General features: G+C 47.8%; 1 protein-coding gene across 2 annotated transcripts in view; it reads right to left on the reverse strand.

The window, feature by feature from the left end:
* Positions 1-1796, reverse strand: part of TUB (TUB bipartite transcription factor) — an 85536-nt gene extending 83740 nt beyond the window's left edge. The window contains exon 1 of one of the 2 annotated variants that reach the window (XM_027073217.2): positions 1525-1796. In XM_027073217.2, the coding sequence (XP_026929018.1) occupies positions 1525-1580 (56 nt within the window). In that variant the 5' untranslated portion in view covers positions 1581-1796. The remainder of the gene's footprint in view (positions 1-1524) is intronic. The other variant, XM_053203511.1, reaches the window with a different exon arrangement.
* Between the last annotated feature and the right edge of the window lie 14546 nt (positions 1797-16342).

Consider the following 16342-nt stretch of genomic DNA (forward strand, 5'->3'; position numbering starts at 1 on the left):
TATACACGTATTAGGTCGTTGGCATATGTTGCCACTTCTTTCTACTAGGATCTAGACTGGGAGCTCCTCTGGGGGAAGGAATTATGTCTTGTTATCTCCTTATCTCCAGGGCCCCACACACAGTTTGCAGTCAATACATGTTTGCAGAATAAGCAAATGCATGTGTGGTTTGGGATCTGAAGGCAAGCTCCGAGGGTTTGTTATTTTAAGTTGAATACTCCAATCATTTTAGAGTTCTTCTCCATAGGAAACACTATTTTTAAAAAGGGCACGTTCGCTGCAGTTGTGAGCTGGACAGCGAGCAGACGGGCTAGGACTGTGCAATGCAGGGTTGGTGAGGAAACAGAATCAACCAATTTAGACATGTTCTCCCAAAGAAGGCGATGAAAGCAGAGAGGTGGACCAGTTGCACCCCTCTTGAGGGAGGCGTCACAAACTTGAATAGATTTACAGGCTGAGAGATCACCAGTTAAGAATGGAAAAAGATGGAATCAATTGGAGGGCGAGTTAAAGGGGTCCTAGGGGGACCCTGTTCTCTGAAGCTCCGAAGGTAGGGGTGTCAAAGATGCAGGAAGGCTTTTAGCAGTGAAGGGAAAGGAGAGCACAGGAAGCAGGACTTCAGGGAGAAGAGAGCAGCCCAGTTAATGAAGTTTCTCTTCCAGCCCTCCCCAATTAGGACCATGGATCAGAAAATGTAACTCCAGAGATCCTCATGGGGTTGTGAACTTTAACAACAACAACAATCTACTATCTACTATCGTCATGGTTTCATTTTTAAAAGAGAGGGGACATTTAACACACCAAAAATAGGTAGAAAGGACAAAAATCTCAGAATCAGTCTCCGCTTGATGACCGACTCATTCTGTTGTCCTCATTTTTCTCATTTCACCTGGAAGGATGATTCCTCCCGGCAGGACGGGTGCGTGGGGAGCGCGACTCCCGGCCGCCCACGCCCGCAGCCTCTCCCGGTGCCCGCGGGGCGGGCGGGGCGCCTGGCAACACTGCGGGCGCCCCGACAGCCCGCCCCGGGCCGCCCTTCAGCTCCGCCCAGCCCGTGGCGACCCGCAGGTCCCCGGCAGCAAGCTGGGGCGCTCCGGCCGGCCGGCAGTCCTCACCCACCGCCCCGGGGCCCCTCCTCGCCCCACCGCGCGGCGCCGCCCGCCCCGGGGCCCCTCCACGCTCCCTCGTGCGGTTGCGGCGCGGGTGGACACCGCAGGGCAGCCGGGCTGGGATGGGGGCGGGGTGCGAGGTGGGGAGGCAGCTCGTCGGACCCGGTGCCCTCCTCCGCCGGCTCTGCCCCGCAGGTGTGAGGACACCCTCGCTCCGCTCCGGCTTCGCATAGCCGCCGCTCCCGGCACCGACGAGCCGGACGCTCGAGGGTCCGTGTGCAGCCGGGGGTCTGAGCGCTGGCGGCCGCGCTCCCCGGGAACTCTGCTCCTCCCGCCGGGGTGGGCGCAGGGGAGGGCGCCCACGCAGGGCCACGCGGAGAGCCCGGCGAGCCCATCCTGCAGGCGGCCGCCCTACCTGTCGTAGCTCCAGCGGCTGTAGGACAGGGTCCGGTGGCTGCTGACTCCCTCCATCGCCACCTCCGGGCTCGGCTCCGGCTCCGCCGCGGCGGCAGCGGCTGCGTTGGGCTCGCCTTTCGCTCGCTGCGGGCCCGGCCGGGGCGCGGGCGGAGGACTGTACCATTCGCCCCCCCTCCGGGGGGGGTGACCCCCCCCTCCGGCTCTGCCAATGGCTGGGACGCGCAGGCTGCGGGGACCCGGGCCCGCGGGGCCCCCTCCCCCGCGCTCCAGTCCCGCGGGGGCGCGGCTGCTGCAGCCCGCACGGCTTATTTATTTATTTCCGATGTGTGCTCCGTGTCGCCATGGCAACCGCTCCATCTTTTCCGGCGTCACTGGGGCACCGCTGCTTTCAAACCTTCCCGGGACTAGGATTGCTAAGAGGCTGTCTCCTCTCCTGCTCACCGTACTCAGGCCACCTCTGCAGAGCCGCCCCCTCCTTCCTGGCGTGGAGTGTCATCCATTGACTCCTCTCAACCTTCCGCTTAGATTGACCCCCTTCTCAGGAATGGAAATCCCCATCCCCCGAATGTTGAGGACTCCCGCCATCTCCCAGCCCCTTTTCCCCTAGTAAGTCTTTTAATTACCGGAGTCCCCCTCGCCTAAAAGTGGTGAGGCTCAGCCCCCTCCTTACCCGAAGGAAAACCCACTTCTTCCTCCCTCTTCCCCCACTGGATTCCCTTGGCCCCGCTATTCAACATACAGTGGCCCCCTTGGGTTCCGAGGACCGGGCTCTGTAAACACACCCATTTCTAGGCCATGTCTGTTTATTTTCCTTGTGCTTTCTCTTCATTACTACTAAAAATTCCTTGGAAAAAAATGCAGCCTTGTTGGTTCAACTAGCGGAGAGTGTCTTCTTCATCTACACCTGGCAGAAAAAGGCCCAGGGAGGGCTATGGGGAGAGGGGCGCAGACGTGGAGAGGGAAGACTGCCCCCTCCTTCTCTTCCCTTCCCCCACCCTGGCTGCCGGCTGCGGGGATTTACAGGTATAATCTTCTTGCAGAGGTCACGGAAGCCTAAGAAGGACCTTTCAGTGCAGCTGTTGTGACAGCAATAACATGCTGAGACCCGGGTCAGGGTGGAGGCGCCAGCGGTGGGGAGGAGGAGCGCAGGGCAGTAGCCTTTGAGCTACACTAATCCAAGGATCAGGGGCAACTCTGTGAAACCAGACCTTCTGTGAACCCTGTGGGTTCCTGGCTTGCAAGGGACAGCACACCTGTTGCATCCAGCCCACAAATGTGGTTGTGTTTGTTTTCATTGACTAAGTTGACAACAATTAATGGAGAGATTTAATAGATTGAACCTTTTGTCCTCTCTTGAAAACTAAGAAAATCTGGCAAGCCTTGGGCCGGCCTTCCGCATGGCGGGCATACAGCCGAGAAGTGGCTGCTCTCCTTACAGGGAGCATGTGTTCTCCTATGGGCCTCAGGCCCCAGCCAGCCAGTTTCTTCCACTTACATAACTGGTCCCTGTAGCTTTGGAGTTTGCCACCCTGGGCAACAGTCCTCTCTGTAACCAATGGTTTCCCTGAAGCCCTCAGAGTTGTGCAAATGCATCATTAAGCAGTATTTACCAAGGATCAGCAAGATGCTGTAAATAGCAAGCAGACACTGTCACTCCCCTGTGGGGTTTATAGACTGACATGCATGGACTGACTCCCAAAGAGAACCACTGTTTCGGAACCACATCTTGATGGTGAGTCTCTTGGCCATGGGAGTGGTGGATTGGGACTCCAGAATCAACTCGTTACAAGTGCGGGAAGCCTTATTTCATTGTTTGGGTAAAGTTGAGGGGAGAACACTCCTATCTGGAGAATGTGTGGTGTTTGTGGGACCTCCCACAGACACTGCAGAACCAGAAGCCACAGCTCCTGCCCCATATGTTATCAGACAAGCATCCAAGGATGTTCTTTCCCCAAAACACTGATGGAAGAGCAGTAGAACCTAAGAAGGATATTCCCTCAACAAGAGGAGTCCTGCTCCAGCAGCATCACCCCACTCCAACACATGCTCACAGAGACCCACTGGGGCTGACGTTGGGCACTGGCTGCCAGGCCCTTCCTTGCAGCCTGCCTTGGAGGTCACTGGGGCCAGTGGTAATAAACACCTATTCTACATCACCAGGGAACCAAGTAGTTGGTGCAAGACAAGAGTTCTATAGCTATAAGAGTCAGTAGCAGGTGTACTGGATTACCAGACCCTCATCTCCAAATCCTGACACCCTTAAGTACAAATAAGAAGCCCAAAGTCAGGTTTCCTAGGCCTGGGCTGTGGAGAAGCTGCATCCCAGACATGAGCCCTGAGCTAGGCAGATGGAAGAGCCTACCAAAGCCCCAGAGAATGGACCTTTGACCCTTATCAATTCCAGAAGTCATGTGTCAGCATTCTGTTGGGGGGGGAGATAGTGGCAGATTTAAAGTACAGTTGCGAATCTTTGACATTCCTCCTATTGAGCAGGAAGGGTTGTGTTACCTTTCCATGAATCTCTATGCTATGTGATTTCTGAGGTTAAGTAATAGATGGCCTTTTAGTTTACCATAAAGGCCACCACGTAAGAAGTCCCACGACCATGTAGCCACTACACTGTGAGGAAGCCCAACCTATAAGGGAAGGTCATATGTAGATGCTTCAGTTGATAGTCCCAGCTGAGCCCAGTCTTCAGGTCACCCAAGCACCAGACATGTAAGCAAAAAAGCCTTCAGCAGATTATAGCCCCTAGTCCGAGTCATTTCCAGCTGCTTGAGTGTTCCCAGCTGAGGCCCCAAACATTATGGAGGAGAGATAAGTCACCCTTGAGTGCCCTGCCCTGACCCAGAAAATCGGTGGGGACATAGAAATGGTTGTTTTACAACAAAGATACCCAGGCAGTCAGAATTCATCTCAGAGGAGCTGGTTCTTTTTCCTTGAAAGCTCATGAATGGGGCCTTTTGGTTATGATAGGAAGGGTCCCGGTTAGTTTACACAGAAGAGTGGCAACAAAGAAACTCGATTGTTCTGCATAGTAAAGCACTAGGAAAGTGGGAGTTGTCCTCTGGTGGCTAAATGATGAGTGGAAAGAAGGAGGTGCCAGCTGCCTAACTCTTGAGTTCTAGGACTTGACAGTCCATTAGTGCCAGAGGTCTCTGTTAGACAAGAACACTATATGGGGTCTGTGGAAAGTTCCACTATGAGATCTTTCTGGCTTGAGAGCTAAGCCTTGCCTTGCACAGCACAGAATTACTCATATTTGAAAAAGCAGCTCATGGTTTGCTACAGGGCTCAAGCAGAGTCTGTGAATACCTGATAGCAGGGATATCAAGACACTATATGACTAGAAATGTCTGCTGTAATCTGGGCTACCAGTCATAGACTGGGTAATTTCTGTTGACTAGTTCACCAGTCATAAGTGGGTAGTTCATTGTATGATGGGAATAGTACATTTGGGATTGGATCCAGACAGAACAAGAAGTGAGCTGCATGGAAAGATGACTCTATGTGTACAGCCCTGTTGACCAACCTGCCTCCACAACTCACATTCATGCTTGTGGGGCGTTCCTTACGACCACTGTTATAGGAGGAAAAAATGTGGAGCCTGGAGTCTGTTTGGGTTGACTTCATACAATGGTACAAAACAAAAATGAATTGCGGCCATACCACATACTCAGGACAAGTCCTAAAGGTGAGCAGTGACGGAAATCCTTCTACTGAGCAGTACACTTGTCCATCAACTTCGCATGTAGGGAGGCATGGCCTGAGGCAAGGATGTACATGGACTTCTGGACAGCAGAGAATAACTCAATCGCATGAAGCAAGATTGGAGTACTGGAGAAGGAAGCCTGGGGAAAAGGTGCATGAATGGACTCACAGGAGAGATGTCAGATTGTGCAGATCTTTACGTGTCATGTCAATGCTCATCAGAAAGCTTCTGCTGGAGAGGAAGGATCAATAATTAGGCACACAGAATGACTGGTCTGCTGGTTTCTGTTTCAACCAGCAAAGTGCAGGGGCCCATGAATGGAGTGGGGGTGTGGCCGAGAGGGAGGCGCTGCAGAGTCTCACCACCAGGGGCTCCCTCTCACCAAGGCTGATTTATCTACTGCAGCCACCCAATGCTCAACCTGCAGTCTCAGTTTCAGGGGCTGGATCCTCATTATGGTGTCATTTCTTGAGTAGATTGCCCCAGCACTTGGTGGTAATTTGATTACATCAGACTCCTTCCACCCTGCAGAAGGCAATAATGTGTTCTTACTGGAACTGATATCTTTTTGGAATATGGATTTATCTTCCATGCCTGTTGTGCTTCTCTAGTGGATTATTGAACATCTAATTATCAACCTGGGATTCTGTATTGTGAAGTATCAGTTGAAGGGTACATTTTATGGTAAAGGACATGTGACAATGGTTTTGTAAAAGAAGAGGTCTTATCATATACTTCATTGCCTGGAAACGAATGGTAGAAAGTGGGAATGGCCTTGTATTATTATTTTTTTAATGTTTGTTTATTTATTGAGAGATAAAGAGAGAGAACACACACACAAGTTGGTGAGGGGCAGAGAGGGAGAATCCCAAACTGGCTCTGTGCTGTCAGCACAGGGCCCAACACAGGGCTCGATCTCACGAACCATGAGATCATGACCTGAGCCAAAATCAAGAGTCAGATGCTTGACCAACTGAAACACCCAGACACCTCAGGAATGGCCTTTTAAATTAAAGGCTTAGCTAAGAAGCCAGCTTTGGAGTGACATCCTGTGGAACAGCTGACATATAGTGCTATGTCCCCAGTAGTTAGAAGACACAGGGTCAGGGGCGCCTGGGTGGCTGAGTTGGTTGAGCGTCCGACTTCAGCTCAAGTCATGATCTCACACTCCGTGAGTTCGAGCCCTGTGTTAGGGTCTGTGCAGACAGCTCAGAGCCTGGAGCCTGCTTTGGATTGTGTGTCTCCCTCTCTCTCTCTGCCCCTCTCCCGCTAGTGCTCTTTCAAAAATAAAATTAAAAAATTAAAAAAAAAAAAAAAAAAAGATGACACAGGGCCAAGTAACCAAATGGTGAAAATAGGATTAGTCCCTCTCATCATCACTCTGGTGAGGTCCTTACAGAAACGTTTTCCCATTTCTGTGACTGGCTCTGTTGGATTTGAGATACTGATTCTCAGGGAGACATTGTCAACTGGTTAACACAGGATTTTTCCACTTTGGGCCCCTCAAGGCAGTGGACCATCAAGTAAAAAGAGTTTTATTATACTGAAGGGAGCAATCATCCCTGACTGTCCAGAGGAGCTAAGGATGCTGCTGCATAGTGGGATCAGTGGAGAGTCATCTGGAACTGTGTGCTGGAGTGTCTCTTTGCGCTTTCAGCCCTGGGGATGATGCTAACTAGGCAATCACAGCCAACAAAGCCTGATAATGGCAAGGCAGACAAGGGCTCACCCCCTCAGGATGAGCCATCCAGACCAGCTTTGATGTTAGGGTTGTGGGGAAAGGAGATGATGAATATTAATTGTGGCTTAGGAGCAGCTGCAGGAGGGGAACTATAGTTTATTCCACTAACCCTCCTGTTGAAAGTTTTTTTTTTTTTTTTTTTTTTTTTTAAGGAGCTTGCAGCTGACCACTGCCTTAAAAGAGTCAATGACAGAGTGGATTTATGTGTGGCAGGAGATCTTAGCAATGCAAGGGGTGTACCTCTGCAGAATCTTTTGGTGCCCTGTGTCATAGCACGTGGCCTCCTGTCTTCTGCCTGGTGGTAGTGGACAGTTTCATGCATATTACTCTTATCTCAAGTTCTCCTTATCGGCCAGGAAACGACACGTCGTCCACCTGTGGATGCAGTCTACAAGTAGGAGGAAGTTAACCTTCTAAGACATTCTTCAACCAGTGGAAGAACTGATTAAATGTCCCAGCTTTCAGGTCTTTCAGAATTCTGAGGGGTATTTTACACAGTTCCTAGAGGGTTCTCAGTGGCACGTAAATAACCAGTTTAATACCTTAGATTGTATTGATTTTCCTCCCTTGTCTTCACGTCTGCTTCTTGGATCATATTATGGGTTGACTGTCTCCCCCCAAAAGATATGCTGAAGTCCGAAACCCTGGTTCTTGCGAATATGGCCTTACATGGAAACAGGGTCTTTCCAGATGTAATCAAGTTGAGAACATTAGGGTGGGCCATATCCAATATGACTGGTGTCCTTATAAGAGGCAAATGTGGACACAGATGCACAAGGAGAGTGCCACATGGTGACAGGCAGAGACGAAGCGCTGCAGCTCTAAGCCAAGGAACATCTGGGGCTACCAGCATTTAGGAAAGGCAAGGAAGGATCCTCTTCTAGAGGCTTCAGAGGGAGCATGGCCCCACGAACACCTCGATTTCAGACTTCTAGACTCCATAAATTGTAAGAGAATAAATTTCTATTGTTATAAGATAATAAGTTTGTGGTATTTTTCTAATACAGATCACCTTCCACATAAACTACCTTCTTCCCCCAAGTCCCTGTCACATGCTCTGCTTTCAGGGGACCCAAATTAAGTATGTCCCCCCTTCAGCTGGGATTTTAGATCTGGATTTGGGGTTTCCACCCTCAGCTAACCCTTACCTCAATCCTTCTCTTGCTCTCTCAATCAGCTGAGTGGTCTTACCTGGGATGGTTTGGACAGGATACCGCCTTGCACCTTCTTCCAACCTTCAGAGTTGTCGAGGGTTCCTCATTCACCTGCCAAAAACTAGTACCATGCAGAAAGGCCATCTTATTTTGTAGGGGTCCCAGGGCTATACACTAGCTCTGGCACCATCCCTTCCCTGGATAGAAAGCCCCAGAAACCCCTTCTTGATCGTTAGGGCCTGGGCCAGGGTTTCTCCTGGGAAGTGGCAGCTCCAGGATTTTTGTATAGAAGGGCTGTATATTATAATCTGATTAGAAAGGGAGTGGTCCCTATGAGTTTCATTTAAAACTGTGTTTCTAAACCATGTTTTGAAAACTATTATGTGTTTATAGTGATTTTGTGGTGGGGCTACAGTAAGATAGTTTGGTGTCTTCACTCTGTAACCACATCAAAGGTAACCAAAGGTGGTTCTGGAGTCGAAGCATATCTGTGAGCTTTGGTCACTCATTTTGCACCAACCTAGTCTTTCCAAGGCAAGAAGTGCTTTTTCTGTACCAGGCCCTTAGAAAGCTGCCCGGGAACAAGGAGTGTGAGCTGGCAACCAAAGGCTGTTAAGTGGTGCAAGGGAGCCCTCTAGTGGCCTGACTCAGGCCTCAGGCATAGAGCTGGGTTCCATATGGGACTATTGGCCCATCCATTATAGACAGAAGGACCAACATGGTGGGAGAGACCATTATTAAACTGATGACCACCAACATGGGACAGAAACATAAGCATGGGGCTGGCATTCCCAATGAAGCAGAAGACAGACCTGGACAGATCAGGAAACAAGTAACCCTAATTACAGCCTAGATCACCACCAAACAATTATCTTCCCATCTGGGAGACACACTGGTGTAGCCGGGGACAACTGGAATTTTGTTAGCCCTGTAAAGAATTGCATTACTGATCATGCATGGATTCCTAGGCATTGCAATGAGAAGCAATGCAGTTCCAGCAGTTTGGCACTGTTTGAACATTCTTGGAAATGCTGACCATGGCTAGTATGTAGGAGAAATGCTACTTTTTTCATCAGATATGCTAGAACCTGGTATCACAGCAATAAGCTGTGAAGTCAACTGGAGTATGAATGGATCCCTTGATTCCTCAAGGAGGACTGAGTGAAGCTTTTTGGGGTTAAGTCTGGCTATTGTTAGCAATTCTGTGGGTGTTGGGAGGTGAAATGGTCTTGCCATCCAGGATGGGCCAGGTAGAACCAAGCAAGACGCCAATCCCCTGCTGAAGGCCTTGTCTCATACTCCCTGCCTCAGGGGAACAGGAAGACTCAGTTTACCTGTTCAACTACTCTTGTCCAGAGCAAGTATCCAGTAAGAGCCCACACCTGCTTCCCTCAAGGGTCCACAGATCAGTGGACCATGTTCTCCGCAGGAGCCAGATCCTTGCTAGAGACCCCTCTGTACCAGCCTCCCAAGACTTCCCTGGCCCACCACAGCCAAAGTCCTAAAGCAATCCTCTCTCAGGACTCCAGCAGAGCCCAGGGCCTCTCTTGCACCCAAGCAGCCTATAGGCTCAGGAGAGCAGATAGGTTGGGGTTGATTAAAGGGAACCACATTCAGGTTTCAACATCCCTAGAATCCTTTGCTCTCCAAAGCTACTTAGAGTTTTCACAGGGGCTCTAGTTTAGGCTGATGGAGGCAGACAGGACTGTGGCACTTATGGACCCACAGACGGCAGAGGATCAGATTTTCTTTGGTTCCCTCTCAGCTTCCTACCCCCTCCCTCCACAGTAGAAAGAGGGTAAGCAGAAGCTGGAGATGTACTTTCATAATGGCCTCCTTCCCATGCAGTGGTTTGGATGGTTTCTCAGGTGAGAATGTGCGACACAGAGTAGGGGATGCAAATTATTCTAAAGAAATAGAAATGTAGACATTTGTGTTTACACACACCTGTTCACCACGGAATGATGTATTAGCACAAAATTGGAAACTCACGTGTCCAACACTAAAAAATTGTTTAAATAAGTAAGTTTGGCTACGTAATAAAAACTTATGAACCTATTCAAAATAAGGTTTTTGAAGATTTAATGACATGGACATTATTTTACAATGTTTAAAAATTATTTTATAAAATTCAGTTAAACTTTCAAAACACAAAGTTGACCGTAGGTTCAAAGAACTTCTAAGATACCCCACATGACTTTTGGGAGGACCTGTAAGCAGGTACATAGGAGCAGGACAACAATCTGTTTCGTGGCTGTTATTGCTACCTTATTTTACCTCTGGGCTGCTGTATCCTTTGAAGCACGATACTCCATACACGCCCCGAGTCCAGCTGTAGGCTGACAGCTCAACGCCTGGAGCTTGTTTCGGATTCTGTGTCTCCTTCTCTCTCTGACCCTCCCCCACTCATGCTGTCTCTTTCTCTCAAAAATAAACATTAAAAAAAAAAAAGTGGCCAAAATAGAGTCTCTTACACCAAGCCCATTTAGCATATGCTGGTCACCAAAACAAGACTCAGTTATAGTTTTCACCTTTCCTGGAAACAGACTTCAAAACCGAAGCACCTGGTCAGCACTAGTGAGGTAATCCGACAGATCCCTGCCATCTCCTAAAGGAAAGTGACCTTGCCACAACCAATCTAATGCTTGCTAATATAACTTCGTTGTTCTCACCTCCTTCTGCCTATAAAAGTCTTTCATTTTGTACAGCCCCTCAGAGCTCCCTTCTATCTGCTAGATGGGATGCTGCCCAATTTCTGAATCACCGAATAAAGCAAACAAGATCTTTAAAACTTACTCAGTTGAAACTTTTTTCCTCTCCCATCCCTGAATTTATTTATTTATAGTAATCTCTACACCCAACGTGGGGCTTGAACTCACAAGCCCGAAATCAAGAGTTGCATGCTCTTCTGACTGAGCCAGCCAGGCATCCCTTTGAATTCTGCTTTTTAACAAGAGTAAACACACAAGTCCAAAATGGTGAGATGAATGCTAAGATGTAATCATGGTACAGGAGCACCTTCCAAGAGGAGGTTTTCGGTTTAGACCAAAACCTAAAGGAAGAGCAGAAGTGAGCCAAAGGGGCATATATTTTAGGCAGAGGGCAGAGCAAATGCAGAGGAAGCACGATACTCCATATGAGACCCTCCCAGCTATGGAGGTGGAAGATCAGTCAAGGCCATGATGAGCTTTACAGGCTGTAGTAAGAAGTGTGAACTTTATCCTCGTCTGTGAGGGGAATAGATCAAAGAGAGTGAAGAGGAACTGTTTTTCTCTACACTTACTACTCACATCAAACAATTCTGCAACCAGATGTGCAGGTAATTTTCCCACACCAAGCAATTCCCAGATATCCGCTGAGTGTCCTACAGTTTAACTCAATTCTGACACTATGATAGAAGATAGGATTCAGTAGGCAGGGAGGGTAAGATTAGGGCCTGAGGTCCCTGGGTGGGGGAAAAACACCTATTTTGGAAGGATGCTGGGCGTGTCTGACCTCAAGAGGCATTAAGGTTCCTCTTAAGGATGTAACAGACCCCCCCCCCCCCCCCACCCAAACCCCTGCCTCAGATTTCCCCTCTGGAATTTGACAAAAGACCTAAGTATGGTCACAGATAACCCCTCACACAGTGGAAAGGAGCCAATCAGGAATGGACAACCCAGCACCTGGAACTATCAAGCCAATAAGGGTAGAACCTGAAAAGGTACAAGGGGGAAGGGATGGGGGTGGGCTGACCAGAACCTTGTAAAACAAGGACCCTTGCCTATAGTCCTGGGGCATTTATTTGTGAATGTCCCCTCTGTAAAGAGAGCTTTTCTACTATTGTTCCTTTCTAATCTTATATGCTAATAAACTTGTCTGCTGCTCATTTTGTGCCCACCTCTTCATTCTTGGAAGCTGCAAGACAATGAATCCCAGGTATTGTGGTAAAAAAATATCCTGCAGTAACACTACAAATACCTGGAGACAGTATCAGATCCCAAGGTTAGGGGCTCAGTACTACAAGACTGCCTTCCCCTGCCCCTTCAGATACACGTCACAAGTCCAGGTTGTCACCTGTGCTTCTGACACACCAGATATAAATTGGACCTCCTTCTTGGGTTTGAGTAATTTACTGCAGCACCTCACAGAATTCAGGAAAAACAGTTTACTTACCATTACCGATTTACTAAAAAACATTAAAGGATTCGAATGAACAGCCAGATGAAAATATACACAGGGTGAGGTCTGGAAGGGTCTAAAGGATAGGAGCTTCTGTTTCTGAAGACTGGGGGTATACTACCTTCCTGGCATGTAATTGTTCCTAGATACATTCTTATTCACCAACCCAGAAACTCTTCAAACTCTGTTGGACAGAAGGGCCACTACATAGGCATGACTGATTAAATCATTGGCCATTGGTGATTAATTCAATTGGTGACTTTCAGCCCCTCTCCCCTCCACCCAAGCTGAAAATTCCAAACTCAAATCACTTCTTTAACATAAACTCGGTGTGGTTGAAAGGGTCTGGTTAGGAATAACAAAAGACTCTTTACACCATTTATAGCTCTTATCACTTAAACAAATTCCAAAGGGTTTAAAAGCTGTGTTCCAGGAACCTGGATGAAAAGTCAAATATGTGTTTCTGTATTTTTGGTACAGTATCACAGAGGGCAAGACTGAAGGCAGAGTAGTAATGAACCAGTTGAAGCATGGAGGGGAGAATCAAGGATTCATCCAAGTTTCTGGTTTTGACAACAGAATACCTGATGTGTCATCACCTGAGAAGGGAAATTCAGGTGTTGTGGAGGAGGTAGAGACAATCAGTTCAATATTGAACATGCTGAATTTAAGATGCTTCTGAGACACCCAGGGGAAATCTAGTGTTCATTTACCTAGTCTGCAATCAGCTCTGAATATGGGCCAGAGCTAGAGCTGAAGACTGGGCACCTTTAACAAACTGGTAATCATCGCAGTCAAAGGCTTCTATGAGACCTTCCCAGCAGTGTGTAGACTGTGAGAAGGACCCAGGATGGAAGCCTGGGGAATGAAACCTTAAGGGAGGGTCAGAGAAGGAAGGATGAAGCAGAAGCACAGAAAAGGGGAACAGGAGAAAATAAAAGAACTGTGGTGTCTTAGAACTTACGCGACACATACGATCTCACTGAGACCCTTTCTGAAATGTTTCTAGCACATGCACAACCACACACAAAGAATGTGTGAACACACATTCACAGTAAAAACAAACTTGTGCACACATTAGCACAGGCTATAAGGAAAAAAGAGTTCCAGTATCATCCATTTTCTGTCAACCTAGGCATAGGGTATTTCTTTCCCTACAAACACCTCCCTAGCCAAGAGTCAGCAACGAAAGAGCCACGTGGTCGACACGGTCTTTGAGCCTTTGGCAGTTTTCTGTGCCTACAATGCAATTTCCCTCTCCTTTTTCAGTCTGTTGCTTCTTCATTCTTCAAGTCCAGCTTGGATCTTACTTCCTAGATGGAAGACTTCCATGACCTCCAATGCCTCATGACTCCCAATGCAATCATCTCTTTATTTGTCTGCCCCTCCAAAAGGTTCTAAGCAGGATTCTTGCTTAGCACCTCGCTGCCATTTGGTATTACATGAATAAATGAATAACTTCATTAACTCCATTGAGTAAATTCTTCAATCTTTCCTTAAAAGATTTGGTGCAGCCCCATAGTTGATCAAATAAGTCACAATTACTTAGTTGCATTTAAGACCTCACCATTCGGTCTGCTAAAGAACAAAATTCACCTGAGCAAATCTGAAGATCTAATTGGCTTTGCTAAACAATTCATAAATTGGGCAACATCCCATCTACCAAGCAGAGATGCTCCCAGGAGTTGTACAAAATGGAAGGTCTCATAGGAAAGGGGGAGGGCAAGTTACTGGCAAGGTTTTTATCATGCAGACTACCTCACTAGTGTTGGTCAGAAAATTTCATAGTTGGCTGTTAAAAGGTGACATTCCTGGGATAGGCTGAAACTAATTAAATCTTGGGGGGCAAATGACTTCACTTTGGGCTTTTTAAAACAAGTCCCAACCTATCCCTCTAACCTTAATTCTGGACACATCTCCACATGCTGTAAGCTTCCACCACTCTGGAGTAGCCAGCTTTTCCATATACTATCCCTTCAATCATCTTTATAAAATACCAGGTAACGTCTTAGATTCCCATATCTCACCATTCAAGTTCAACCGGTCTCCAAGCCCTCCTGAGTCTGCCTCTTAACATCCTCTTCAATCATAGTCTTGTCGCCATCCTTGTTGCCACTGTCGTGTCCTCTGAACAGTCACAGTGGCCCCGATTCACCTTCCGGTCTTCTGTTTCTCTCCCTTAGCAGGGGATCTTCCTGAAATGCCTGATTAAATTATGCAGCCTCCTCCTCCCCCAAATTCTAGGATAATGTCCAACCTCCATAGTCTTGGGGGCTCTTACGGTCTGCCCCCAGAATATGCCTCATTGGTTTTTGAACAGGTGTTTGCATGTTTCCTTTGCCCCGTTTTTCCTTTCCCAAGTTCCCCGTAAAAAAGACTAGCCCAGGTATTTATGTCCTGGGTGGAATCTTCCCAGACTCCCTAGGACAGACCTGGTCAACCTTTGTAATATGCTCCTGTAATGTTTCATTTTTGCCATATTATCTTACTGAGTCACTAAACTGTGAAGCAGAGGGCTACAGAGAAAAAAAAGAAAAATCCAGACCTGAATTAAAATCCCATTTCTTCACTTCCTAATTGTGTAGCCTACCTCGAGTAACATACTCCACTTCTCTGAACCCCAGCTCGTTGTGTGATATGAAGAGAAGACTGACCGAAACAGAACAGGTGCTCATTGAGGGCTAGATCCACACTCATTTTCTATTTTGTAACTACTTACTCTTCTGTTTTCTCCATCAAAATGTGACCTCCTTAATGCCAGTAGCATGGAGTGAACACTTACTGACCTAGTGCTAGCATACTATTTGGCAAATACTAAACACTTAATGCTTAATTGAGTAAACAATATAGAGCAAATGGTATTAGTGTACACAGGGTTACTATCCACTATCAGTGTCAACATACTTTCAGAGACTCATTGCCATTTGGCATCAGTCTGCCCATTGGATTAGATGCTCCAGAGGCTCAGTGTGCCTGAGGATGCATTCCTGTGGGATCTATCTGTTCTTAAGATCAAGATGTCCCCGGGCTCAGGATACTTTATTTAGGGTTAAGCCATCCATTGATAAGGACTCTCCAAAGGTCAGAATGTTCATTGAAGCCCATCAGGGGAGGTACAGGAATATGCCATTTATGTCTAAGAAGCTAATGCTATCAAACCAACCATCAGAATGAAGCTCATGGACACTGGGTAACTGGTGTTGCCCAGCTTCTGCAGGGAAGAGGGAGTAAGTGAGAAATGGAGAGGTGGTGGGGCCATCACTTTAGTAGGGCTAGTTGGTTGCACAGTTTGTTGGATTGATTGAAAGGACTAATCAGTTTGGGTGGCTAAGGTCTGTGGAATGTTTGGACAGGATTTGGGGGATAAAGAAGATGGATTAGTATTTGAAAGTTGCAGTCTGGGAAACGCTTTGAACTCGCTAGCGGGGTTCTTTGTAAAGTTGTTTGAGGAGTAGGGGAAGGGAGACTTCTGCTAAAGATTGTTGAAGAGCCCTGAACAGGGAACCTCTTGTGATAGGATGGCCGGGTGGGGTGGGGTGGGTAACTCGCCAGTTGCGGAGTGGAGTATTATCTTCACTGGTGTAGGCTTGTTCCATTTTTGCTTAGACTGTACAAGTCCCATCTTAGCTGTAACTTCTTAACTGTCCCCCATGGCTTGTTGCTGCTTCTCCCAGTCATGGGATCCTCAGAACTGCTGGGAATCACTGCTCCCACTCCCCACTCAGTATGGAATGATAATGTGAGGGGGGCAGGTGGTAAAAAATCCTCGATGTGTGCTGAACCAAGGCATGTCAGGCCATGGTCTCCCATGCGTTCTGTTTCATTTCCTGGGCCTCTTATGGTTCTAATTCAGGTTACTTGCAGTTCTCACTTGGACCACTCCAGCTACCTTTCTGATGACCAATGGCATCATCCTGAAAGGCACTCCTGCTTCTTTCAGAAACTTTTTTGCAGTCTCCCTTAGCTATTCTGGTGGTGACAAGCCCTCACCAACCATCTCTTGCTAGCTGCCCTTCGCACAGACCCGCCACACCATGTCTCTTCACTG

The sequence above is a fragment of the Acinonyx jubatus genome, chromosome D1 (genome assembly GCF_027475565.1).
Source record: "Acinonyx jubatus isolate Ajub_Pintada_27869175 chromosome D1, VMU_Ajub_asm_v1.0, whole genome shotgun sequence".
Classification (NCBI taxonomy): Eukaryota; Metazoa; Chordata; class Mammalia; order Carnivora; family Felidae; genus Acinonyx; species Acinonyx jubatus.